Here is a 27,929-nt window from a genome sequence, read left to right as displayed (position 1 = left end):
GTATTAAAGGTTTCTTGTGGCTTCCAACAGCCGGTTGCAGAAGTCCACTGTGAAAACAGACCATGTGAGATTATTGCTCTATTGCTGGGGAGATAGTTTCAAAGAGAATCAGGGTACAATAGTGCAAAGTTACGTTAGAAACTGCGGTCTGGATATATTTTTCAGGCACATGCCTATTCATTAGAGGCAGTTTCTATCCCAAAACTGACAAGGTGCAATTCATAAGATAATAGGGGCTTGCAATGCTGTAAGATTTCTTGGTTTGTATTTCATCTCACCTTTAGAATTAGAATAACCTTCCCTGTTTAATACTATTGCACACAGAAAACCATAGTCCTTTTTACAGCCAGAGGACTAACAGATGTTAGGCCTGTTCCCATAAATTGTGGAGCAAACTTCCCCAGGGCCCACAGAGGAGTAGACATGGGGGTGGACAGGAGTCCAGTCTCAGCTTTCCATTAAAAAATAAAATAAAAATCTGTCATGGTTACAAAGCAAATCTTCAAAACGAGCTGTGTAATGAATGGAGAGAACCTGAAAAGAGAGGGCAGGGGGAGTTTGAGGTGTCAGCTGCCACATTTCAATGGGTATAGAGGTCTGTGATGATGATATTGACACAAAGTATTTCATTACTCAAAGCCTTTAAGAAAGGAGGGGAAGTATATGAAGGGTTACACCAGGATTCTCCAAAGTGGGGATTCAAAAGCTGGGAAAGGCCTACACGTCTTAATTTATACAACACCTAGCAGAGTGCGGAGGTGATGAGATTTTCCTGAAGCGGGTTTGGTTTTCAAAATGCATACATTTGTTTTAGGACAAGGAGTGCTGGGTTTCAGTTCTTCTGTAATCCTGAGGAAAGGTTTATATTTAATAAAGGATTTCAATCAAAATAGTGCTCAACTTAAAGTATAGAGAGGTAAAACAGTTCAGATGCTGTACCTGCTTATATTCCCTGCCAGTTTTTGAGGCATATTTTCCTATTTAAGTGTCTTTCTTCCATTTGTGTCAGACGCAGACAGTAAACTGATAGAACCATACACAATATTGTCAAAAACAAAAGTAACAGATATTCTGTAACATTATCCCTCTGTCCCTGCTAAATACTATCAGTAAGTGTTTCAAAATTCTAATTTAGGACATCCCAACAAGTGAACTGCGTCAGTAAAAGTGATTATGTGGACCATGAAGCTTGGCAAATGGTAATATATTCCTTTTCTTTAGTGGAAGAGAGGATATGACCTGTATGTATGAGCAATTGCATATGGTTAAACTTTGAGTGTCTGCCTGCCTGTCTCACACTTATTATTTAAGTCATAATCAACAGCATTAAATACAAAAAAACATTTATTTTCCCCAATTAAACAGTATAAAATTTTATATAAAAAGCTTTTCTATTTCTGAATCTAATGTTTCAGCAAATATCACAGGAAAGGTTAAACCTAAACACAAAAGTGAGCCTATTACTTTGTAAATATTTGCTCATAAGTCCAAAGAGCTGTAATGAAATAGCAACTGCAGTGCCTCCTCCCCCACACCTTCCCCTGCGCTTCCAGTCTATTCCATGATGTCTAATGATAAAAATCAAGATGATTTTCTTTACAGATCACCTTTGGGAAATTGCTGATATTGCTGCTACAGGCTTTCTAAATCTACTCTAAGTATATCATACTTCAAAAGAACTTGGTTTACTAATAGAGTATCTTGTAAATGCTTCAGGCTAGACAACAATTGTTCTATTATGCCAAATTTTATCCTGTAATAAATGTGGAGAGGGACAAAAAACTAATGACTTGCTCTTCACATATTGGATTAGCAACCTACCAAGGTTTGTATTAACTTCTACTTATTTTTTTTCCTATTTCATTCTAAAAGGGTACCATTATTTAGGGCTTTTAGTTCTCCAGAAAGCCCTTATAATATGGTTTTCCCTCTCCTAGAGATTGTTTACTTCACAAAGGACTTAAATATAGGAAACTGCTCTAATTGCTGCTACACATATCCTACTTGTCAGCGAGTCTCCCAGTGTCTTAAATTTCTTGATAATGGAACATATTCTGAAGTTATTTAGCATCTCTAGAGAAATATGCCCAACTGATAAGTGACTCAGTGTGAATAGGCTTCATGATTATCCCTTTAACATTTCCTCTTTTCCCTCCCCTCCCCCCTTACTATCTCTTCAGTCTAATAGTTTTATGGAATCTGCTGACTTAGGAGGAAGCTTTTGTTCAAAATTTACAACCAAGAATATCCAGCCAATCTAAAACCTAACTGGATGAATGGCTCCAAGTAATTTGAGATACTCTGGGCTCTACTTAAAACATATTAAAAGATTTAAAGTTTCGATATTTTATCCAACTTGTAAAATCACTAACAATGTTAAGCTCAACAGCACTAAGAAAGCCTGCCCTACATGGCTAGTAACATCCAGTCAACTCAGGTGACCTGACTCATCCTTTAATGTAAACATATAAACAGAAATATTTACAAAGGTAGGAAAGATTTTTCCTGAGAACAGTATTTACAGCGAGGCCGTAAGACATTACTAAATTCCTCCTAAGCCATGGATAGTCCTCTGCGGGTTCCAAGCAGCTGAGCCTTTTTCTGCTTTCTCTCCAGCAAATGCTTCTCACGCCTCCCTTCTCTGAAAGTGAAAAGAAAACAAATCACACAAAATTGGAGCAAATGAGCAATTAGTTGCATAGGCATAAAGATAACTATATGCATAAGCAATAACCCTAAGCTGTGAGCTATACTTTGGCCATCCTGATGCTAAACATTTTGATAGAGATAGAAAAATTTCTCTAACGTAAGTATGGTTCAGGACAGAGCATTTATTTAAAAAAGTGTTGGCTTGTCACATATTTAAGTCTTAGTGTTCTCCTACAGAGTTCTAGTGTTAAAATGGCACCTAAAACACCCTTGTACTGACCTGGTCTGGAGACGTGGCTGTTTGTAATCTTGTGTGTGTGAAGAGACACTGCTATTCATAGATTTATTCAGGACAGTGTTTTCTTTTGAGTCACCCCAAGGTTTCAGTCTTCCTACATTAAATAAATAAATAAATAAAAAACAGACCAGCTAGTTATTAACATTTAGTAATTGTCAGTATTAACAACATAAATACACACATTCTCATTCTCAACTCTACAGATAACGTAAGTTGCCTGACTGCATCGAAGATCAAGCACAAACACCCCGGTCAATTACATCAATCTGGATACTAGCCAGCTATTTGGGGAGAGGGCTTTCTGCTGGGGGTGGCAGAAGCCTCCCCTCAGAACCCTGCCTGTGGGGTAGCATTAACTGGGGACTACCCCATAATGGAGCCCTCTCTGCTATTGTGGAAGGCAGGGATCTGCCACCATGGTCTTTGACCAAATCCTTCCTGTTCCTTAATCTACTGTGCCCTGTTTTAGAGGGAGGGGAAGTGGCCTGGTCCAGGAGAAGAGCAGCCTCAGCTCCCTGCCATCTGAGCAGAAAGCTCTGAGTGGGGCTGTCTTGACAACACAGCAGCAGACTCTAGGGTCAGCAGAAAAAACTAACCTTACTAACCTTTCATAACTGTTGTTCTTTGAGATGTGTTGCTCATGTCATAGAATCATAGAATATCAGGGTTGGAAGAGACCTCAGGAGGTCATCTAGTCCAACTACCTGCTCAAAGGAGGACCAATCCCCAACTAAATCATCCCAGCCAGGGCTTTGTCAAGCCTGACCTTAAAAACCTCTAAGGAAGGAGATTCTACCACCTCCCTAGGTAACCCATTCCAGTGCTTCACCACCCTCCTAGTGAAAACGTTTTTCCTAATATCCAACCTAAATCTCCCCCACTGCAACTTGAGACCATTACTCCTTGTTCTGTCATCTGGTACTACTGAGAACAGTCTAGATCCATCCTCTTTGGAACCCCCTTTCAGGTAGTTGAAAGCAGCTATCAAATCCCCCCTCATTCTTCTCTTCTGCAGACTAAACAATCCCAGTTCCCTCAGCCTCTCCTCATAAGTCATGTGCTCCAGCGCCCTAATCATTTTTGTTGCCCTCCGCTGGACTCTTTCCAATTTTTCCACATCCTTCTTGTAGTGTGGGGCCCAAAACTGGACACTGAGGCCTCACCAACGTCAAATAGAGGGGAATGATCACGTCCCTCGATCTGCTGGCAATGCCCCTACTTATACAGCCCAAAATGCCATTAGCCTTCTTGGCAACAAGGGCACACTGTTGACTCATATGCAGCTTCTTGTCCACTGTAACCCCTAGTCCTTTTCTGCAGAACTGCTGCCTAGCTATTCGGTCCCTAGTCTGTAGCGGTGCATGGGATTCTTCCATGCTAAGTGCAGGACTCTGCACTTGTCCTTGTTGAACCTCATCAGGTTTCTTTTGGCCCAATCCTCTAACTTGTCTAGGTCCCTCTGTATCCTATTCCTACCATCCAGCGTATCTACCACTCCTCCCAGTTTAGTGTCATCTGCAAACTTGCTGAGCATGCAGTCCACGCATCCTCCAGATCATTAATGAAGATATTGAACAAAACTGGCCCCAGGACCGACCCTTGGGGCACTCCGCTGCCAACTAGACATGGAGCCATTGATCACGACCCGTTGAGCCAGACGATCTAGCCAGCTTTCCATCCACCTTATAGTCCATTCATCCAGCCCATACTACTTTAACTTGCCAGCAAGAATACTGTGGGAGACTGTATCAAAAGCTTTGCTAAAGTCAAGGAATAACATGTCCACTGCTTTCCCCTCATCCACAGAGCCAGTTATCTCGTCATAGAAGGCAATTAGGTTAGTCAGGCATGACTTGCCCTTGGTGAATCCACGCTGACTGTTCCTGATCACTTTCCTCTCTAAGTGCTTCAGAATTGATTCCTTGAGGACCTGCTCCATGATTTTTCCAGGGACTGAGGTGAGGCTGACTGGCTTGTAGTTCCCCGTGTAGTGTCCATTCCATTGTAGGTAGGTGTGCTCACCACATGTACTGGTGCTGAAAGTTTTTCCCTCACTGGTATTCATAGGGGACCGGCTCTGGTGCCCTCTGGAGTGGCCCACGTATTTGCCAATATAAGGGGTGCCGCCGGCTTCTCCCTCCCTCAGTTCCTTCTTGCAGGAACTCCGAGAGAGGGGAAGGAGGGTGGGTCATGGAATGGACATTAGCAACACATCTCAAAGAACAGTTACAAAAGGTTAGTAACTGTTTTTTCTTCTTCAAGTGATTGCTCATGTCCATTCCATTATAGGTGAGTCCCAAGCAGTACCTCTGGAGGTGAGCAGGAGTTCATGGACGTGTCAGTTGCAACACAGCTCTGCCAAATCCAGCATCATCTCTGGCCTGCTGGGTAATGGCGTAATGCGTGGTGAACATGTGTACCAAAGACCAGCTCGCAGCCCTGCAGATGTCCTGGACAGGGACATGCACCAGGAAGGCAGCTGAAGACGCTTGAGCTCCAGTAGAGTGAGCCTTCATTATCGGTGGAGACACAGACTGCGCCAGCTTGTAACAAGTGTGGATGCAGGTGGTAATCCAGTTTGAAATCCTCTGAGAGTACACTGGAAGGCCCTTCATCCAGTCAGTGATCGCAGTAAAGAGATGAGTCGATCTGCCGAAGGCCTTGGTGCACTCCAAGTAGAAAGCCAGGGCACGCCTGAAATCTAGAGTGTGCAGGCATCTCTCCTCATTGATTATGTGAGGCTTTGGACAGAACACAGGGAGGAAGATATCTCGATGGACATGGAAGTGCGACACCACCTCCAGCAGGAAGGCCGGATGGGGTCACAGCTGAACCTTGTCCTTGTAGAATACCGTATATGGGGGCTCTGAAGTGAGGGCTTTAATCTCTGAGACTCAACGTGCTCAATAAGTAATGCCTACAAGGAATGCAACCTTCCACAACAGGTAGAGAGGGAACAAGAAGCCATAGGCTCAAAGGGTGGACCCATGAGCCTGGAGAGGACCAGGTTAAGGTCCCATTGGGGAACCGGGCCCCGGATTGGCGGAAAGAGTCTTTCAAGAACCTGATTGTCATCTCATGTGAGAATACAGATCTACCCTGGACGCTGGTATGGAAGGCCAATATGGCTGCCAAGTGCACCTTGATCAAGGAAAAGGCGAGGCCCTGGTGCTTCAAGTGAAGCAGGTAATCCAGGATGGACTGCAGGGACGATTGGGTCAGGGAGATATTCCACTCCGACTCCCAGCAGGAGAAATGGTTCCACTTTTCCAGGTAAGTCACTCTGGTGGAGGGTTTTCTGCCCTTCAAGAGAACCTGCTGTACCTGACTAGAGAAGGTTTGTTCCTCTAGGTTCAGCCACGCAGCAGCCAAGCCGTGAGGTGGAGAGAGGTGAGGTTCGAGTGCAAGAGCTGACCGTGATCCTGTGAGAGTAGCTCTGGGCGGCTGTAAAGTGGCCACAGGGCCACTATGGCCAGGTCCATCAGCATGCCGAACCAATGCTGGTACGTCCATGACCCACGCCTTGTCCCTCTTGATCTTCAAGAGAACCTTGCTCATGAGTAGAATTGGCGGGAAGGCGTACATCAGGTCTGCGGACCATGACAGGAGAAAGGCATTGGAAAATGAGCCTCTGCCTAGGCCTTGAGGAGAGCAGAACTGAGGACACTTTCTGTTCTATCTGGTGGGGAACAGGTCCACTCGGGGAGCTCCCCACTTCTGGAAGAGCATCCTGACGACTTCAGAGTGAAGGGACCACTCGTGGTGAGAGAAGAACCTACTGAGGTGATCCGCCAGCGTGTTCAGGAAGCCAGGGAGGTGCGAGGCTTCCAGGTGGATTGCATACTGAATGCAGAAGTCCCATAGATGGAGGGCTTCTTTGCACAGAGCCGACGAACAAGCTCCCCCCTGCCTGTTGACATAGAACATGGAGGCTGTGTTGTTCGTCAACACCTGCACCACCTGACCGGACAGCTGGGAAAGGAAGCCTCCACAAGGCAGGCAAATGGCTCTAAGTTCTCTGACATTTAAATGTAACGCAAGCTCCTCCCGAGACCATAATCCCTGAGTCCGCAGTACATAGAGATGCACTCCCCAACCGAGGTCAGACACGTCTGAAATCAGGGAAACCGTGGGTTGTGGGCTTGCGAACGGCACACCTTCCATTACCAGAGTTGGATCGGATCACTACAGCAGGGAGGTAAATACCTGTGGGGTGGGATCGTGACAATCTTGTCCAGGTGATATCTGTCCAGGGAGTAGACTGACGCCAGCCACATCTGGAGGAGACGCAGCCTGAGTCTCGCATGACAGACAACATACATGCAAGCTGCCATGTGCCCCAGTAGTCTGAGGCAGACCCAGGCAGTGGCAAGCGGATGGGTTGTGATGCTGGCAATCAGATCTGCCATTGCCCTGAACCTGGTCTCCAGCAGGAATGCTCTGGCTCAGATAGAGTCGAGTACCGCTTCGACAAATTCTATCCTTTGAATCAGAATTAATGTTTATTTTTGTTCGTTTATCAACTGGCCTAAAGCTTGGCAAGTGGCCTGCAACTTCTTGACACTGCGCTGGACCTGGAGCGGCCCTTGATGAGCCAGTTGTTGAGGTACAGGTATATCTGGATACCGTAACATCTGAGGTAGGTCGCTACCACCAACATGCACTTTGTGAATACCATTGATGCCTTTGCTAGGCCAAAGGGGAGCACAGCAAATTGGTAGTATGAAATGTAGGAAGCGTCTGTGTCCCTGAAATATTGGTATGTGAGTAGGCATCCTTGTGGGCTCCCGGATCCAGGGAAAGAATGATGGAGGCCAGGGAGACCATGCGGAACTTCAACTTCTTGAGATACTTATTGAGGCCCCGCAGGTCGAGCATGGGGCATAGACCCCCTTTGGGATAAAAAAATAGCAGGAATAAAACCCTTTCCCCCGTAAGTGCTGTGACAGACCCAGACCAGTGGGGTACAGGAGTCTGGTAGAGGGCAAATATACTGGTCACTGGATGAGTATTTTTCTGTTCCCTGAGTGACCAGAGCAGGGGCTGCACTAGAGTAATCAGGAACCTGCTAGAACAAGTTAAGGCAGGCAGGCTAATTAGGACACCTGAAGCCAATTAAGAAGAAGCTTCTAGAATCAATTAAGGCAGGCTAATCAGGGCACCTGGGTTTTAAAAAGGAGCTCACTTCAGTTTGTGGTGCGAGTGTGAGGAGCTGGGAGCAAGAGGCGCAAGGAGCTGAGAGTGAGAGGGTGTGCTGCTGGAGGACTGAGGAGCACAAGCGTTATCAGACACCAGGAGGAAGGTCCTGTGGTGAGACTAAGGAAGGTGTTTGGAGGAGGCCATGGGGAAGTAGCCCAGGGAGTTGTAGCTGTCATGCAGCTGTTATAGGAGGCACTATAGACAGCTGCAGTCCACAGGGCCCTGGGCTGGAACCCGGAGTAGAGGGCGGGCCTGGGTTCCCCCCAAACCTCCCAATTGACCTGGACTGTGGGTTCTCCCAGAGGGGAAGGTCTCTGGGCTGTTCCCCAACCCACATGGTGAATCTCTGAGGCAAGAAAATCCGCCAATAAGCGCAGGACCCACCAAGATAGAGGAGGAACTTTGTCACACTGCAGAGGAACTTTCTCTACTGCTCCCACCTGCAGAAGGCCCAGCACCTTCTGAGCGAGTAGATGCTTGTGAGAAGAGTCCCTGAAAAGAGACAGGGAGGGAGGAAGGGAATAGAAATAAACTGAAGGATATACCCCCCTGCAACTGTGCTGAGGACCCACTGGTCCAGTGTTATAGAGCCCCTGGCAGGGAGAAAGGGAGATAGGCGGTTGGGGGAAAAACAGGGATGCTGGATCCAGGACACAGGCTGGAAGGTCGCCCTTGAGCGCACCCTCAAAATGCCTACTTATTACCCAATTGGGTGAAGCTAGAGCTCGAGTAAGCTGAGGAGGCCAGCTGATGGCCTTGCCGGCGCTTGTAGCCCCTGCCCTTTTTAAGGAATGTCTCTGAATGGGAAGAGCCCCCGAACCTGTGGGACTGTTGTGGCTTGAACCACTTCCTCGTGGGCGCCTCAGTGTACAGGCCCAGCGAGTGCAAGGTGGCCCTAGTCTTTTAGGCCATGCAACTTGCTGTCTATTCTGCGAACAACGCCAAGCCGTCAAAGGGGAGGTACTGGATGGATTGCTGAACCTCTGCTGACAAACCCGATGACTACAACCAGGATCCCCGCCTCATTGAAATGGCCAAAGTCATAGACCGGGACGCGGAGGTCTGCTGCATCTGCCCCTCATGGGTCTTTGCTGTCCTCTGGCTCTCTCCTTCCCTTTACGGGACACAGGATAACGCCCTCTCCCGGCATCTCTTTGCTTTTCAACCGGTACCCAGGGATGGGGATCGGTGCCAGTCTGAGGTCGGTGCTAGTGGCACGCTCCTGCTTGCCTGCCCTGACTACCGCTCTGCCCTCCTCCAGAATAGCCAGGAATTCCTTCCTGGGCTCCTCAGGCAGCGACTCTGCGAACTTGGCCACGGACTGCCAAATGTTATAATCATAGTGGCCAAGTAGGGCCTGATGATTGGCCACTCTTAGCTGAAGACTGGCCATAGAATAAAACTTTCTACCGAAAAGATCAAGCTTCGTCAACTCCTTATTCTTAGGGGTCGATCCCGGTTGGCCTTGTCTATCGTGCTCATTGGCTGCTGACACCACCAGCGAGCTTGGGGCAGGGCGTTTGTACAAGTATTCAAACCCTTTAGTGGGGATATAGTACTTCCGCTCCACCCACTTAGAGATGGGGGCAGGGAGGAGGGGGTTTGCCAAAGGGCTTTGATCAGTTTCACAACTCCCATGTGTACTGGTAATGCCACCTTCGAGGGGGCTGCTGCACTCAGCACATTGAACAGGGAGTTCCTCGGCTTCCAGCCCGAGGTTTGAAGTCACCCTCTTCAAAAGCTCTTGGTGGGCTTTTGCGTCATCCTGGGGGACTGTGTGAGAGGGCCCAGCTATCGCCTCGTCGGGCAAAGATGAAAAGGAGGCAGGTATAGGTGGGCCTGGTAACTCCACTGCCTCTGCCAGGCTGTCCCTGTGGAGTTTTCTCTGACTCCGCTTCCGAGTCAGGGGGTGGGCAGGAGACTGTGGCCGACTGTCTTTCCAATGACCTTGAGACCAACTGATGCCCCAGCGACGGTTGGGGAAATGTCCAGAGGTTCCACAGATGCCAGGGGTTTGGCAATTGGCCCTGGGGCCATGCAGCCCCTTGGGACCCAGAAGGAAATGCTGATGGTCCCGGCGGGTGCCCTTGGCCTGAGGGCAGGTCTTCCTCCTTGCTTTGAGCCTGAAGAGGGGGAGACTTGTCTGGGGGACCAGGACAGGACTGATGTCACCTGTCTACCCTGTTCCTGTCGGCTCTCTCTGCGGACCTCCACTGGGGAGCTGTACTGGGACGATGTCTTTCGGTGCCACGATTCCAGTGACTGGCGGCTGCGTTCGGCGACAGTACCCCGGCTATTGAAGCCTCACGCTGTGAGAGCGGTGCTGTTCCGTGGACCAGGAGTGAGAACGGGAGCGAGAGGATCGACATCTTGGAGACCGTCAACGTGCCCATGGAGATCTGTACCAGTGAACTGGAGACTGGTAACAGGACTTGGGGGACCGGCGTACCAACCCTCCAGAACGGTGCCACGAGTCTGGAGACCTATTCAGACGCTCTAAGTGCTGGGGTTCTGGGGATTGGTGATGCGCCTCCAAGGGTCTGTGCCAGACAGACGGTGATTGATGCTGGGATCCCAGTGAACACTGCCTAGAGACTGGAGAACAACACCGGGAACTCTGGTAGGTAAGCTGACCCACATCTGGGGGCTGGTGGCACTGTTCAGGTGAGCGCTGCTGCACTGACGGAGACCGCTGGAAGGGTCCCAGGATGGGTTTTCCCCTTGAATGGTGCACCTTAGTAGCAGGCATGGGCAGCACCAGAAGGGACAATATATTCTTAGCAGCCTCTGGTGTGGACAGCACCGCCAGGTGCCGAGTGCCTCTACTGCTTTCTGGGGTGGTGGGCGGATCTCAAAGTGGGCCCAAACAGCTCTGTAGGTGCTGGAGCCTGGCCACCATCCATAGAGAAAAAGCTGCCCCTCATGGGTCTTTGCTGTCCTCTGGCTCTCTCCTTCCCTTTACGGGACACAGGATAACGCCCTCTCCCGGCCTTTCTTTGCTTTTCAACCGGTACCAGGGATGGGGATCAGTGCCAGTCGGAGGTCGGTGCTGGTGGCACACTCCGCACCGAGGCTGCAGTGCTTGGAGCAGAGTCCGATCTAGTCGGCTCCAATGCCAGTGCGAAGGCTGACTCCATAAAGAGTGCTCAACGACAAATGTCCTGCTTCTTTTTTGTTCGTGGCCTGAACCTCTTACAGATGCGACACTTGTCGCTCACATGGATTTCCTCCAAGCACTTTAGACATCTTTTATGGGGATCACTGACTGGCATAGGTTTCTTGCAGCAGTCACAAGGCCCGTCCCCAGGCTAAGTCCCATCCAGAACTAACCAACTATTACTAACTCTAACACTAAGGGAACTGTAAAACTATAAGTTTTTAACTATATACAAAAAGTTCATAACTAGACACAGTTGAGAGAAGTAAGCTAGCCGAGGCAAGGAGACGTTCCAGCACTGTCACTGGTGGTACGAAGGAACTGAGGGAGGGGGGAGCCAGCGGTGCCCCTTATACCAGCACATACATGCACCACTCCAGAGGGTGCCAGAGTTAGTCTCCTACGGATACCACTGAAGGAAAAACTTCCGACAGCAGTGCATGTGGCGAACACACACACCTACAATGGAATGGACATGAGCAATCACTCAAAGAACTTGATTTATGGGGGGACATATGTTGTTGTGGAGGTGTCCCAGAACTGACTTGTTTTGTGTGGTGGTGGTAGGAGGGCAGCATTAATTGGCAGCAGAGCTCAGTCAGCAGGAATCCAGCATCTATAGGCCCAACAGGAGGGTGTGTTTTTCAGCCTGGTGATTAGGTATTAGACAGGGCTTGGAAAAAGTTGCCTGTTTATTTGAACTTGATGTTCTGACACCTAGAATGCAGTATGTCTAAACACTTGAGAAACTAGAATTCCTCTAGCAGCAAACAGAAAGAACCAGTCCAGCTGTTAAAAGCCCAGATTGTCTTAGCAAAAGCCTCTCTGCTAGAGAACATACTTTGAATGGTTTAACTTCAGAGCACAAGCTATCATTTTTAAGGCTACATCCCCCATGTAGAATGTGTGATCAGATATGTGGTATGACAGAGGTGCTTTGTTACTGCACATAATGCAAGAATGCCCTCTTTCATAAGCTCAGTGCTTTTGTCTCCCCTATGGAAATAGCACAAAGTCACAGTACCTTTGTGTGGCTGATATCCAAGTGGCCTTGACAGACTTGCTTTCAGATCAAATGTTGGCTTCTTGGTACTTGTGGGTTCTGCAGTCTGAGCTGCAAACTTGAATGGTGTAACAGCTAAAAAGAAAACCAGGGTACCATGTTTAGAGAGAGGGAACAAGAATTTCTGCTCTTAAAAGCGAACAGTTGGGAAACTACATAAGGAGAGCACTACAACAGCCCAATTCTTTAAGCCAGTCAAACCAAAGTACCATAGGATCTTACAAACTACCAAGGATCCACACACTATAAAATGTACTCCATTGAAAACACATTTAACACTTTGGATAACAGGGAAGAGGTTGAACAATATGGGGCAACAGTGTACGAAGGGCAGATGTGGAAGGTCTCACTCTTTTGGTTTGGTTTTAAGTAGATAGCCCTGGTGTGTAGCAGAGTTGCTAAGCCATATCTAGTTCAGTATTTCTCAACTGGCCTGTGGTCTCCCAGTGGTCTACGGAGAGCATGCTGATCACATGATGCTTATTTCCAGCTGTCACCTTAAATCACAACTAAAAATACATTAAGTACTATTGCTATTTTTTCATGTAAGCAATTACTGTAGGTTACATAAGGTTGGTCTGCAATCATGAGGAGCATGGAAGGTGGTCCACAAAACTATGAATGGAAAGGGAAGTGTCCGTGACACAGTCTAGCACGTGATCCACGCTGGAAGACACTGCGGGTACTGGATAGCTGTTAACAGTTCTACCTACACACCACTGAGAAAACTGTTAGTACCAAATAAAAGTTGCGAGTCACATGTATAATACAATTTACATGGTCATGTAGTTTGCTACAGAAACAGGGATTATTTTTAGAATGCTACATAATTTACTTCAGAATCTAAGTCTTCATTTAAAAAACATTAATTCTCTAGCAGTTCAAGATTCTCTATGTCTTAACCAACAAATGGATACTGTACTGATTGGCATAAATGCCTGCATACCATTCTTGGGTCCTTGATACATAGGTCAAATGTGCCACATAGGACGTGAGGTGTGAATAGTGAGGAGCTCAGTCCTTTCTTAAGATGTTTAAGAAAACAAGACTACCTGGGGTGCCTTATCCCTTATATGTAGGCCAGCTATTATCCCATACAAACTTTTATCAACGCTTCCAAGAAATGTTGAATTTAACCCGAATCCCAAACTACCCAAAACAAAGTAAACCACTCAAGCTGTTCTAATACTGATTTCTTGCTCAGGATTGATTTTAGCTATCTAATTTATTTCTACCTCAGGACATGACCTTCACATGCTGTCTCAACGCTTGCTTCCCTGCTCTCAACTTCAGTACTCTGTAGGATATGAACGGTTAGTTTTATTATCAGAAGTGGGACTTCTATACAATTGTATGGGTATATTTTGAGACTGGTAAGTCATGCATCACACCATACATGGTTTTCCACTTCTCTAGAGCAAGTATGATAGCTCGTTACCTATTCCATTGCATGGTTATTTGGTGGTCCAGGGAGCTTTTCTACAATGACACTTAAACCTCTTCTGGAGTACTCTAGTACCAAGTCTGCAATGGTGCTTTTATGTTTCCTTGTGGCACTTTTATCTGCCAATACAGGGGTGGGCAAACTTTTTGGGCTGAGGGCCACATCTGGGTGGAGAAATTGTATGCAGGGCTGGGGCAGGGGGTTGGGGTGCAGGAGGGAGTGCAGGGTGTGGGAGGGGGTGTGGTGTGCAGGAAGGGGCTCAGGGCAAGGGTTTGGGGCAGAGGAGGGGTGCGGGGTGTATGGGGGGGCTCAGGGAAGGGGGTTGGAGTGCAGGAGGGGTGCGGCAGGGGGCTCAGGGCAGGGGGTTGGGGTGCACAAGGGTGTAGCAGGAGGCTCAGGGCAGGGGGTTGGGGTGCACAAGGGTGTAGCAGGAGGCTCAGGGCAGGGGGTTGGGGTGCAAGAGGGGTGCACGGTGCAGGCAGGGGGCTTAGGGCAAGGAGTTGGGGTGCAGGAGGGGTGCACGGTGCAGGCAGGGGGCTTAGGGCAGGGAGTTGGGGGCGGGATGCAGGAGGGCTTTGGGGGTAGCAGTGGTGCGCACCAGGGCCAGAGCAGGCTCCCTGCCTGCCTGCCCTATCCCCGGCCCCGCGCTGCTCCAGGAAGTGCTGCGGCCCCTGGGGAAGGAGGGGCGGAGTGCTCCGTGTGTGCTGTCTTTGCTGTGCCTACAGATACCTCCCCCGAAGCTCCCATTGGCCGCGGTTCCCTGTTCCTGGCCAATGGGAGCTGCAGGGGGCGATGCCTGGAAGCAGGAGCAACGCAGAGAGCCCTCTGCCCCTCCCCGCCCAAAGGCCGCATGGGCACGGGGCCCACTGCACCACAGGGGCAGTCCCGCGGGCCGGATCCAAAGCCCTGAGGGGCCGGATCCGGCCTGCGGGCCGTAGTTTGCCCACCCCTGTGCTAATAGCATAATACAGAAACTGCTCAACCACACACAATAAGAACAGATAGACTGGAGATAATTTCTTGCCTTTTATCTTATCTAAAGATTTTTAGCACCTACCCTTTTCAGTTCAAAGAAAATATAAATTTAAAAAACAAGATATTGCAGTCCCCTAAAGAATCATTCCAGTCTTGGGAAATAATATATTTCCCCTTGCCCTTTGCTAAAGCATTAAAGCTTGTTTCCAAATATTATGTACATTTTATAGCATCAGTTTCTCAGAAGATTACCATTAGGGTTGGTCTTTGATGCAGTCAGATCATGGTTTGTTGCATTTCCATTAGTGCTCTTTCTAATTGTGGGTTTGCCACTTTTCTGGCTATCAGGTGTGCAAATCTCCAAGAATGGTGACTTTCTAGATGGAGTCTTGGTAAGGGAGCGCTTGTGTTCATTATCTTTTGTAGCTTCTGAGAATCTGAAAGGAAGTAGTTATTAGTCGGAATAAAGATCTGAACCTTCCTGCATTAACAGGTGCTCATTAAAAACATTTCAACCAATGTAAATCTCTTATTATCTATCAGAGAAAACATGAAACGCTGTAATACATAATCCTTTGGCACATTCCTTGTCATGAATATGGAATTGCTATCAACAACTAATGCAACAATCACACAAACAATGTTTTTATTGCAATTTAATTTTCAAATTCAATTTTTAAATTTCATTATTTAATTCACTGTGTTGTTTATATATTATACCAAATACTTGACTGATGTTTCTGGTGAGTCCTTTTTACCTGACATTCATTTTGGTTGTTGAGAGAATGGAGGGATTGAATAAAGATTTCTGAGATAAAATACTCAGATTTCCAGTGCCTACAGAGATGCGTGGGGAGCGCCGCAGGTTGCCTGGAGTACAACTGGTAGAGAACCTTCCTCTTTGGGGATGTGGGCTGAATAAAAACACTCTGCCGCCGGAGCGTTTCTAGAAACACAGAAGTGGGCATTTAGCACATTCTACAAGAGTTTAGCATTCGGATAGGCACTGCTGCCTGGATTGTGCTGGAGCTACAGAACATAATACATTTAATCACAAGTGCACAGATCAGTCTGCTTTAAAGAATAATATTTCAAAAAATACAAGATCTCCCTCGTAACTAGACAGAAAAGATTATCTGGGCGGGAGGGGCGGGCGGGGAGGAAGAACCCTCACCTTAGAATTGCTGTGTGGAGTTCCTTTCTCACATGCCTTTGGGTGGTTAGCTTTTTTAGCCAACATCTGCAAAAATAAAATGTATGGGGTCTTAAAAACTCATCCATACACTTGGTATCTATCAGCAAGATAAGAAACGTAACGTTCAGAATAAGTTTCAATGTTCTTGTTTTGACCATATTCATTGGTGTACATTGCTGTAAATCTTGGCATGTGCACACATTTGTCACATCTGGAAATGCCATTATTTTGGAATTCCCACACGTTCAAGTTTAGAATACAGAATTTGAGAGAGATCAAGGGCCATCAAAAACCATTTACATGCCATGTTTTTTGAAGGTGAGTCGAATGTCTTTCCCTAAGAAGGTATATAAAAAGCACTTAAGTTTTCCACTTTGGATGGGCATTAACAGGTCAAGACCACCATTTAAATCCCACTTTTTAAGATTCTCAAGTTCCATGGCAACTCAGAGACAATTAAGAAGGTAGACAAAAAAGCCAAACAACCCCACCAATGTAATTAGGAGTCTACTTTTTTTTTCTTTTTTAGGAACTACTTATAAAGTATTTATGCTACCATGATAGAGTCAGAGAAAGATTAGTTCTGTGGCAGGCAGAAAGGACAGTCAAAGTACTCAGGATAGACTTATATCCTTGCAGTCTATGGGATGTTAGGATCGTTGAAATTGCATGGGCCCCCTACCAGTAAACTACTCCTCAAAAATGGTTCTTTAGCCACATGGGTAAATGCATGACTCATACTGAGGGACTGTGCGGAGATAATGCAATAAAGAACCCTCTCTAGATTTTAGAAGAATGTAGGGATGAGGGATATGATCCTCTAATGATTCTTACCTTGACCTCATTGATAGAATTGCTGAAGTTTTCAATCAGTTTATTTTTTCTCTCAATGTAGGCATCAATAGACTCCATTTTCTCGAAGTGAGCCTCATGCAGCTTCTTGAAATCTTCAAAATTCCAAAAATATGAAAGAGAAATTGTCAAGATTGGTCATTTATAGGCAAGTTTAAATGATCAGAGGATGGTGCAAACCTGGAATAATTATCACTAGGGGATAGGAGAAAAAATATCTAAGTGCACTATTTTTCCTGACTGTATCCTGTGAGTCTAAGTCAGTGGTTCTCAAACTGCGGCCCCATCAGCACACAGGTGTGGCCCATGTGACATCCTCAGGGCCATACAGGCAGTATACAGATATATATTTTAGTGTAGATTTGGTCCACATAACAGAAGCGCTTCATATGTGGCCAACAATGATAAATAGGTTGAGACCATTGGTCGAAGTGATTAAAAACAAGTGGAAGTGGTCGCCTATCTCTGCCTTGACTAGTCCTAAACAAATGGCAAGTCATTATTACTTCAGTTACTGGTCATCCATTTTAGGGCAAATCATTAGTTCAAAGAAAAAAGATAGTAACATAATTTAGCATTCCTGTCTGTTAAAAAAACCCTTACATATATAAATGCTTTTCACCCCGAAGGGTTCCAAAGCACTTGACAAACTGATTTTAAAACTAAGCAAATTTATCTACTACCAACACACAACCAGCTCTTTGGAGAAACACAGGCAGATATACACCACACTGGAACACTTCAGAGCCATGACAATTGCTTTATAAAAGAGCAAGATGTTTTCCCCCAAGCAAGCCCTATGAGATTTCGAGCCCCATATTAAAAAAAAAGAATGAGATTGGATTCATTTAGGCAGTAACAGGCAAGTCTCCTTTCATATATGGACAATAAGCCTATTTTCAGAGATAGTAAATAACTTACTTGGCGTAATGGGTTTCACTCCTGTTTTTCCGGTTTTAGACAGACGGTCTACATATCGAGGGATCTTCCCAGCTGGAGGATGGGCTGGAAGAGTGTCATCTGGTACAATCAAATCAAACAAGTCTGTTAAAACTACTGGAAGGTTAGCTTAATGCTACTAAAACTCAAGCTATTCTTTTGCTTCATGAAACTCTGGAAGCTTGTATGCCAAAGAAGTACTCACTCCCTTAAATTGGGCTCTAGTACGAGAAGTAAAAATGGAATTGTGGAGTTTCATGTTTATAGTTTCTCAAAAGGCCTCCACATCAAAGGTGTACCCAAGTAATAGGATGACTTTGCCAACTGCAAGTTCAATATGGTATCGGAAAGTCAAGGCAGGTTATTTCCTTCTCATGCATCACCATCAGTAAAGGTTCTGCAGGCCAAGTTCTGCTCTGGGTGGCAACCCAATTGCCTGCACAAAGTGTAATTGGATTGGCCCTGTATGAGTAGTTCTCCATTAGAATTAGTAGTATTTTGTTGATTATGCTTAAAGAAGGAACAGAACCCAACTCACTTTCTCTTAGCGGTGTTGGCTCTGCAGCACTAATACTAGTAATAATAAAAGCTTCCATGACTATTGTAAGCAGAGATACCTGAATGCACATCTGGGAGCTTATCTGTTTAAACAGGGGGTGACATTTTTACTTAGAGACTTGAGAGCAGAACCACACAGTGACTAAAGATTTAGCCAATAAGTCTTGAATCTTTTCCTAATTTTTATGGTTTGAATTCAGCTTCTTTTGTATCATGTTTACACCGATATTTCTGTTGAGTTCAGTTAGTCTTCTTTCTTCATTTTAATACAATTCACAAACAGCTGTATTTTTTAAAAAGACGTTCAATTAGAGTATGATAGCATTTGTACACAGAAAGCGAGTGCTCAATTATTCCTTATTTCAGGTCTGTGTTGAAGTCAGTATAGAATAGCTCCATGATATTGGGGAAAAAAAACCAAACTACAATGGGACCAAGGGGTGGGAAAATTAGTGATTTCTTTTAACCCATGTGTGTAAGTTTCTCTGTAGGCTTGCAACAGAACACTTGTTGTGTCACTAGAAGGAACCATTGCTCAGACAGAAGGCAGCAAGTGTAAACTCAAACAAGAACTATGATCATGATGTAAGAGGGATACTACAGTTGTTTCTCAATCTGAAAGCTCAACTTGTTGGGTCAAACAGAAGGCTCTTATATATTGTGTGTTGCTTGAAAAACTCAACTGGGTGTGTTGAATGGTGTATCTAACTTGGGGCGAAACATTAAAGTTGGCTTCCCATAACAGTTTTCTTGCATACTCTACTGAACAGCAGTTATGCCCATGCTGCAACTCAGGGACTGTACATACCTATTGTGCCATCTTCCTGGAGCAGAGCATGGGGTTGTATATGGCTTAGTGCTTGGGTTCTCAACCTTTTTCTTTCTGAGCCCCTCCCCACAGCATGCTATAAAAATTCCATGGCCCACCTGTGCCACAACTGTTTTTCTCCATATCCAGTAGATTAAAAGCCAGGGCTGGCATTAGGGGGGTAGCAAGCAGGGCAATGGCTCAGGGCCCGACATCATAGGCGGCCTCGTAAAGCTAAGTTGCTCAGGCTTTGGCTTCAAACCTGGGCGATGGGGCTCGGGCTTTGGCTTTCTGTCCTGGGCCCCAGCGAGTCTAACGCCAGTCCTGCTCTGTGGTTTATTTTGGCAGATCCCCTGAAACCTGCTCACGGCCACGGCCACACACACAAGTGAGGAAGATACCAGTTCTGATTTTCAGTATCACATCAAACACAACAGGCAGGGAATGATGAAGTTTCACTTGCCTGGACATGTTTTTTTGCTGTCTAAACTGCCCAACAATAATGTTTTTTTCCTAGCCCGAGTATAAATTTATACTAACTATACATCTGGGAAAGTTGAGTCATCTGCAAGCAGAGGCCAATGAAGTACAACACATGAAGTACTCTTCCCCACCTCTTTCCTCAGGAAAAGAGTACCACATTTATGATAATCCAAGAGGCATTGAATTTAAAGGTGACCTGCAAAGGAAAATAGTTGGGATTGTGCACCCCATCTTCGTCTTCTTCTTCTAAACAATATACAAAGAAGGCCTGAAAGGTTTTTTTTAATATTCAGCTTGCTTTTCACATAAGAAATGCAGGTCTTGTCTACCCTGAAAGGCTATGGTGACTGGATTTAAATAGTTAACAAAAAAGGTTTTGAACAGCCTGACCCAAAATCCCTTCCATTCTCAATTGCTCACCTTTCACTCGCTTTAAACTTATGAAGGTTATTTTACTAGTTCTCCAAGAAATAATGTTTGGGAAATGGACCTTTGCTAAAGATTTCATACACTAGTTTATTTAAGTAAGGGCATGTTCAGACCCCCAAGAAGTTCTTCACCAAAACTATGGAAGACCAGACTTGACAGTCCCAAGGAAAAAACCCAAGCAGAACCCTCACCCTCTTCCAACTTTCAAGCCTTCTTTAAAATTCATAAAGAAAACAAGTGCACAAGTCCAATTTTAAAAGATTCTTCACATATCACCTTTAAGTGAAAGGTATTCCTCAAACAAACAATCTGTCATGGGACAACGATCTGGGCTATTAGACCACCAGGACATTCCACAATATTTTTACGGACATAGTATATAAATCAAAATTCCTGTTTGAAGTATTGTAAGTAACTAAACTAAGAACTACTTGCAGTTTCCCCTTACTTTCAGCTCCATTTCGTTTAGCAGAAACCATCTTCTCCCTTTGCTGGCTCTGCATGGGATGCATCGCTGGGTTCACAGGAGCTTTGTTCTTAGCTACAGGTTCCTCGGTTTGGCGTCTTTTGCTTGTCTTTGTCCTTGTCTTTGGCGTCTTGCTGTCTCCATCCCGGGGTACTTTTTCTGTCATTTCTGAATAATTCTGGAGTTCAAAGATGTTTAGGTTAGGCCTTTTTTTCAAGGATGTTCTGCCTGTTCTTTAGGACAAGTTCTACAGTAGAAAAGGTTTGCCAGTATAGCTATACCATCAAACCCTAGTAGTGTAGATGCAGTTTAGACCAGCAAAGAAGTGATTTTTCGGATAGCTTATATTTGGCAAGCAAAATAAGCCTACCAACAGTCACTTTGTTGCCACTATACCTGCATCTACACCAGGAGTTTTGCTGGTATATGTGTTGCAATCTCTCACCCCTTATAAACAAAACAAAAAAAACCCACTGACATTGCTATTGTCACCGTTCTGGGTTTAACTGCACATATGCCCCTTTTGTGGTCCCCTCGAGAGCATCCCCTTAAGTGTCAGGCTGGGAACCTCCATGTTCTTCTCCCTCCAGATCAGAGTTTTAGGGATACAGTCCCTTTGCAATTCACTGTGCTTGCCCCAGCAGCTCTGACTTTAGTTTAACACTTGCAGTTCTGCTCTCTCAGGAACAATGAGAGTCAGTGATCAACCAGCTTTTGCAAAGTACAGTACATTTATTTAAGTCAAAAGCATTACAGGTCTGTCGCATCTTATGCGCATTTAACGTGCAAATTCAGCTTTACGCGGTTGGCAAAAAAAAAAAAAAAGAGAACAACAATTTAAGTACTGTTCCTGTAGCGCGGGCGATTCCGCCCGCCATTACACTCAATGTAATTTTGACTATACACGGTTTTCGCTTTACGCGCTGACCGCGGAACGTAACCCCAGCGTAAGATGAGACAGACCTGTACAGAGAACAAAAATTCAACAATCAATCTATATGCATCCTAGGCTTACCAGATATGACCTATCATCTGCATGAGATCCTGGTAGGTCCATAAGTTTGTCAGTTCTCTGTTCCAGAGTGACTCTCTCCATGAATCAGATCAGGCTGACTCTTTATATATTTTTTTTGGCCTTTGTCTCTCAGGGCCTCCTAAACCAGGTAAAACCAGTTAATTCTACTTCTCCTATGGGGAGAAGCTTTCAAGGGCTGGGTATCTGCATAGTCAGCACTGGAAATTTGCATTAAACTTCCACCCCTCACTAATTCTAGATTCCACTGCAAACCCATCCCGTGAGTCAGAAACACAAAGCTACATACACCACTTATTGATACAATGGTCAATCACTATTCCATGTGTGCATAGCGTCTGACACATCTCCACGTAACAGTCTTTCATGTTTCCAAGGTCTCACATCTGTCCCAGCTATACCGGCAAAAGCTTTTCGTTTAGACCTGGCCTAATATGCTATATCCGTTTGGCACCTTTCAAACAAACAAACTCCTTCTGCACCCCTTTTCTCCCCCCACTTTTTTTGTTTTAAAACAAAAAGTCTCACATTCCAACCTAGAGAGAAAGTCCTACACAAAGGGAGACCTACTGTCTATACAAGGGAAAGTGAAACATTCCATACACCAAATGCTGTTAAATGCAAAAGCAAACCAACTGAAGAAAGTTTTTCTTTCAATTCTGGTCATCTTAGGTGTTGCTTTTATATACTAGTTAACATTTCAGAAAGCGGCGTGACTTAAACTGAAAACATCCTTTACTCTATTTTTCCAAACTGACCCACGCTCTTTATGTTTAGGATAAAGAGTGAGATCACCTAGTCATCTCAGCAATTACATAATGTTCCAGGAACACTAGGAAAAGATTTTTACCATGTTATTTTAATTAGATGGACTGCTTATAAACAAGGTAGGGCAAGCAAAGTTCTTGCTAGAACTCCCTTTTCATCAAGCTAGCCAACAGAGATAAAGAGTATCGTAGAAGCACGGAATTTAATGCAAGTTGATTGGCTGGATGATGAACATGCTTGGCACCAGTGCTGCACTGGATGTATCAGGTACAGCATAGAGTTCCACCCTTTTGTTGGAATACCCAAGAATGTCGCAATACACAGATGTGGGAGAGGAGAACACAGAAACTCTTATTTATCTGAAGAGCACAAATATGAAGGAAAATATTTTAACAAAAATAACAGATGAGAAGGAAAATTCTTGATTGTCATTAGTCGTCATTCTGCCAGAGTAAGGGAGGAGGAGGAGAAATTCAACAGCTGCAGGACCAAGTTAAGAAACAGTGATGTCTCTGCAGCCTTGGTGCAACTGCACCTGGAATACTGTGTACAGCTCTGCTTCAGACTGCACAAATACAAGCAGAAAATTGGTTGTTTCCTCAACAATGACATTTCAAAAGTTATACATAATTTTAAAAACTGACAAGAGGGGGACCATCTTTGAGGGCAGCTTGGTTTTAATCCCATTAGGGACAATGGGGAGGAAAGGTGGTGGCCATTTTAAAAGAGGGCAGTTCATATTCAGAATTCTCTAAAGAACAAGCTTCGTCAACCTCTGCTGAAGAAACCTGCAGTTATGAAGAACAAGAAAAAAAGTCTAAAAAACGTTTCTTCAAATTTAAGACCGTTTCAGCAAGTTTAAAGTATATGGGAAAATTGAAGAGTTTGCGCTATTCCATTACTAACTAAAAGAATGCCTTCAAAGGCAAGTCAAGCACAAAGTGTAATTCTGTCTTGTTTATGATTATATATAGAGAAATTGTGGCTTTATTCTACAAAGCAATCGAAAAGCCATACTTAGAACATGGTGTCATATAGAGTACAGAAAGGAAGAGGATATTTCAATGCTTGAAAAAAATGGAAAGATGGCTACTAGACTCATCTGGTGATCAGAATGTCTATTAAGAAAAAGCCTTCAAGAGTTGAGTGCATTTAGCCTGAAAACAGAGTGAAACATGATTATAGTGTCCTGGGACTTAATCTCTAATGAGGTTCTTAAACTGCACCCACTGTGGTATTTGAGCACCTAAAGTCAAATTATGACTCTGGGAAAGACCCATGCAGATTACAGGTGATCTGAAGTTGATAAAGAATAAGCTTAAACAACAGGAATAGTTGATCGCAGCTAGCAGTTGACACAAGTTTCAGAAAAGTAGGGTACCAAAATACAAAGTCAATAACACTACTGGTTTCAGAGTAGCAGCCGTGTTAGTCTGTATCCGCAAAAAGAACAGGAGTACTTGTGGCACCTTAGATACTAACAAATCCCACCTTTTCATGTTCTCTGTATGTGTATATATCTCTCCTTACTACATGTTCCGTTCTATGCATCCGATGAAGTGGGCTGTAGCTCACGAAAGCTTATGCTCAAATTTGTTAGTCTCTAACGTGCTACAAGTACTCCTTAACATTACTGGGTTTGCCTATTGAAAGGCAGGCATTTCCTGCCAAGTGGTGGCAGAATAGACCAAAGGTTCTATTTAACTTGTGTTTCTCTTAATAAAGAAAAAAAACCTAAAAAACTTGAATTACCTCTTTCTCAACAGGAAGTGCCATATCTTCTTCATTAGTATTAATTTCCTCCTTGGAGGCCATCTTTCCAGTTGCTACCTTCCTCCCTTTCCCACGCCTTTTTGTGACAAAGGACACTGGAATAGGTTTGACCTGCTCTGGACTGCTGAGTTGCTCTGTGTCTGTGGAGGAGGATGCGCTCCTTCCAAAGTCCTGTACAAGAGAAATGGGACCATTGTCTAACATCCTTACATGTGCATATTCATGTCAGATGCACTAACGAGAAAGCTTCACAAGTTATTAATGGAACACAGATATGTCACACCCACTGTTCACAAACAACCCTGTTGGCATTCTCACTGTTCACTGGCATCACAATCAGTGTGCTGATGTCAGCTTTTTCCTCAAATACTGAAGTTAGAAGGCTAACAAACTGCCCTCAAAAAACTATCTGAAATCCTCTCATTTGTTTTTATTGTACGCATAGCATTCCGTCAAGGTATTTAACACATGCAGCATTTCGCATTTGACACCTGACTGGGAGAATCCTGGGGCTCTCCAAGTTTTTAAGATCTCATAGATCTTTTTAAAATCCTGCAAAAGATCATGTCATCTGTGCTCCTCCTACAGGGCTACTCTGATCCCTAGCTACTGCATACACCACAGTCAGCAGAAGAAGAGTGAATCTGGCAAGGATCATATCAGTTCTTAATGGGTTCACAAAAAGGGCCACAATAAAAGTATATGCAATATATAATGACAGAGAAAAAAAGCTTCTGAATTACCTTGTTTCATAACATAAAAACAAGGGGACATTCAATGAAACTGAAAGGCAACACATTTAAATAAAAGAGGAAGGTTGTTTTTGTTGTGCTTTTTTTTTTTAAATACATACAGCGTAACAATATATTAGGATTAAAAAAAAAAAAAAAAAAACCTTTTTCTCTGGGATGTCCTTTGGTTATAGCATCCTGAGGAGTAACTTGTAAGTGCAGTAGGCACAAAATGGCTAGACAAACTAGGATTAGACATTCATAGAGGTGAGAACCTCCAGTTAGAGAATATAAAAGGTAGATAGGATAAACAAACAAAAAAAGGAAGGGACACTCCCTCCCACCCCAACTGCCTAGGTTTAGCAAAAGGCTTCCCATACAAGCTGGTTTATTCCATATAATAATTGTCTTTATCGGGTTTCTTATACCTTCCTCTGAAGCATCAAGTATTGACCACTATCAGAGAGGATAGCAGATTTGATGGACTACTGATCTGGCATGGCATTCCCTGTTTGTAGGCTATCCTGGGAAAGCATTATTTGCAGAAGCAGCACAGATGTTCCCTGGTGGTGGGTTCAAACCTTCACAGCTAGTATTTAAAATATTGAGATCTAGGTTGTCATTAGGCTTGGTTCAGCTCCTGAAGATGATCTTCTCTCAAAGGACACAATGGAGAATTTTGTACATTTCCCATTGCTAATGTCTGGAGCTGAACAGATCAGAGCAAATTTGAACATTAGCATATCAGTTTCCATTTGACCACATTTTAGTTCACACTAAAGATAAGTCTGTGTAGGTACTGGAGCACAAGTTAAGTTTTAACTCCAAATTGTTTTGTCAATTCCATTACTAGGATGGACACTGGCCTAGTCATATATGGAACCATTTCTAAACTAAATACCAAAAATGTCAATTTCCAGCAGTCGGTGAACACATTAAGCATGAGGCACTGATTTTAAGTAAAAATTTCAATTTATATTACCATGTGCACTATGTGAGAAGCACTTTTCATTAAATGAAATGCACTGCAATTATCAAAACAGGAGCAACTTTCTTAGAAAGACTGGTTCTGCATATTGTCTTTCATAAGATTATAAGAAGTCAGCAGACATCTATTCTTACCTTACTTCCATTTTCTTGTTTTGGCTCATGAAAGTGCTGCTTCAGAGCTTTCAGCAATTTGTCTGCCTGCAGAGGAGTCAAGAGTATACAATGTGACCCAAAGAAGACACTAGTCCATTACACAAAACGTTGCATAAGCCAACCCTGTATACCAACCAGTTCAGCAAAGCACTTAAGCATCTGCATAAGTCCATTTCTATTCAGCAAAACACATGTTTAAGAGTATGTCTTTTGGCAACATGTAGAGTACCTACCTGCCCAGCCCCCCAGCACAAGTATAAATAAGCAGTGTAGCTGGTGAGGCATGGCTTAGGCAAGTAAAGTAAAAAATGTCTGGGGGGAGGTGGGTCTGTCTGCAGTACTAGCCTACACACTCTCTGCTGGCCCAAGCTGTGCCTCCCCGTCTACACTGCTGTTTTTATCAGTGTAGTGTCCTGCTGCTGGAGCCTTTTCCCTCTGCCGGAAAAGACTCCCACAGCAGGGGTGCGGTGGGGAAACCTCTGCCAGCTCCCTGCTGTTACAGCTCTTCCTTGCCACAGGAAAACACTATGGAAGCTATAAAAGGCTCTGGCAGGAGGGAGGCAGCAGGGAAAGACAGTCTTTTCCTGCTTCCTTCCCCCTGCCAGAACTTTTCCTTACCGAATTGAAAGGTTCTAGTGGCAAGGAGTTGCTGAAGCTTTTTCTTGCTGTCTCCCCTCTGCCAGGGCATTTCACTGGCACATGTAGCTATGCACTGCAATGAGGACGCAGACGGCTTTGCACTGTAGCATGTAGCTACATGTACACTACATGCTGTTGCCAGTGGCGTGTAATGTAGACATAGCCTAAAATTAGGCTCATTAAAATCAATGGGACTTAAGATGTGCTTAAGTACTTGGCTGAATAGCTCACTTGCTTCACTGGAGCGGAGATGTAGATTTTCCTGACCAGAGATCTTACAATCCATCCGTTTTCCAGAGAAGCCAGTAGTTTTAGGACAAGGTATTTTGACTCATCTAGTTAAACACAATCCAATTAAAACTTGTATCTAATTTCTGCAACAGCATCACTTACTTTGAGCCATGCTCACATGCAGATCATACTTTCCTAAGTAAATAATGCCAATAGGGAAAACACTCAATACAAAAAAATTGCATAATGGAATTTTTAAGCTGCTTAATGGCAATTTTCCAATGACCTAAATGGGAAAAATCAGCATAATACCGAAGTTTATCTCCTCCCTTATGTAAAAGTTCTTATTGAATGAATGTTGAGGATTAACCATTGATTTATATAGTTCTAAATCTGAAAAACATGGCAATGTGCCACTTTTGCAGTACTGTAAATGAGAACATTAGTACTTCCATAATAATTTTATTTCGTTTGTTTTAACCTCTGAAAATTAGTTTAAGTTTAATTAACACTAACCCAAATTATTTAATTTTATTTTAGGCAACTTGGCAGGTGAAGTCTCAGCCCAACACAAATTTGAAGACATTATGGCTCAAAGAAAACTATAAGCAACTTGAAAACAATAGCCATGCATAGTATATCCTATAGCCTTTTAAAAGCCCTTGCAGAATTTATATATATAACAATTTTTTTTTTTCAAAGTCAAGGGTGCTCATCCCAGTTGGAGATGAAAGGGTCAAATTCAACTTTGATTTGGCATGACTTCTTTTTTGCTCAAAATACACAGCTGGTTTAGCATTTTAAAAAACAACATTAGTTCCAAACACATTATAGGAACAGCTTATTCTCTATTCCTTATTGGTTGTATAATGAGACAATCAAGTGATTGGTAGAAGCTTTCCAAGATATTAAACTGAGTTTGAAGTTTTTAGGAGATTCCAAAGTAAAGGGAAAGCTTTGGAAAAGTTTTTGAGGGATTTTTGAAAGGAGTGACTATTTTCAGTCCAACACCATGTTTAAAGTAGTTGTGAAGCCATTCATTCTAGCAAAGGTGCCAGAAGTCAGGGCAAGTTTCTCAGAATGTAAAAAGTTGATA

General features: G+C 44.3%; 1 protein-coding gene across 1 annotated transcript in view; it reads right to left on the bottom strand.

The window, feature by feature from the left end:
• Positions 1–2,553: 2,553 nt before the first annotated feature.
• Positions 2,554–27,929, bottom strand: part of NUSAP1 (nucleolar and spindle associated protein 1) — a 30,003-nt gene continuing 4,627 nt past the window's right edge. Inside the window, exons 2-12 of the mRNA XM_065404226.1 lie at positions 25,943–26,008; positions 24,069–24,260; positions 20,498–20,693; positions 17,754–17,852; positions 16,815–16,927; positions 15,960–16,025; positions 15,544–15,731; positions 15,038–15,222; positions 12,328–12,441; positions 2,930–3,041; positions 2,554–2,641 (exon numbers count right to left, since the gene is read on the bottom strand). Of these exons, the coding sequence (XP_065260298.1) occupies positions 2,554–2,641; positions 2,930–3,041; positions 12,328–12,441; positions 15,038–15,222; positions 15,544–15,731; positions 15,960–16,025; positions 16,815–16,927; positions 17,754–17,852; positions 20,498–20,693; positions 24,069–24,260; positions 25,943–26,008 (1,419 nt within the window). The remainder of the gene's footprint in view (positions 2,642–2,929; positions 3,042–12,327; positions 12,442–15,037; positions 15,223–15,543; positions 15,732–15,959; positions 16,026–16,814; positions 16,928–17,753; positions 17,853–20,497; positions 20,694–24,068; positions 24,261–25,942; positions 26,009–27,929) is intronic.

This window comes from Emys orbicularis, chromosome 4 (assembly GCF_028017835.1).
Source record: "Emys orbicularis isolate rEmyOrb1 chromosome 4, rEmyOrb1.hap1, whole genome shotgun sequence".
NCBI classification, from domain to species: Eukaryota; Metazoa; Chordata; order Testudines; family Emydidae; genus Emys; species Emys orbicularis.
This window is presented reverse-complemented; position numbering and strand designations above follow the sequence as displayed.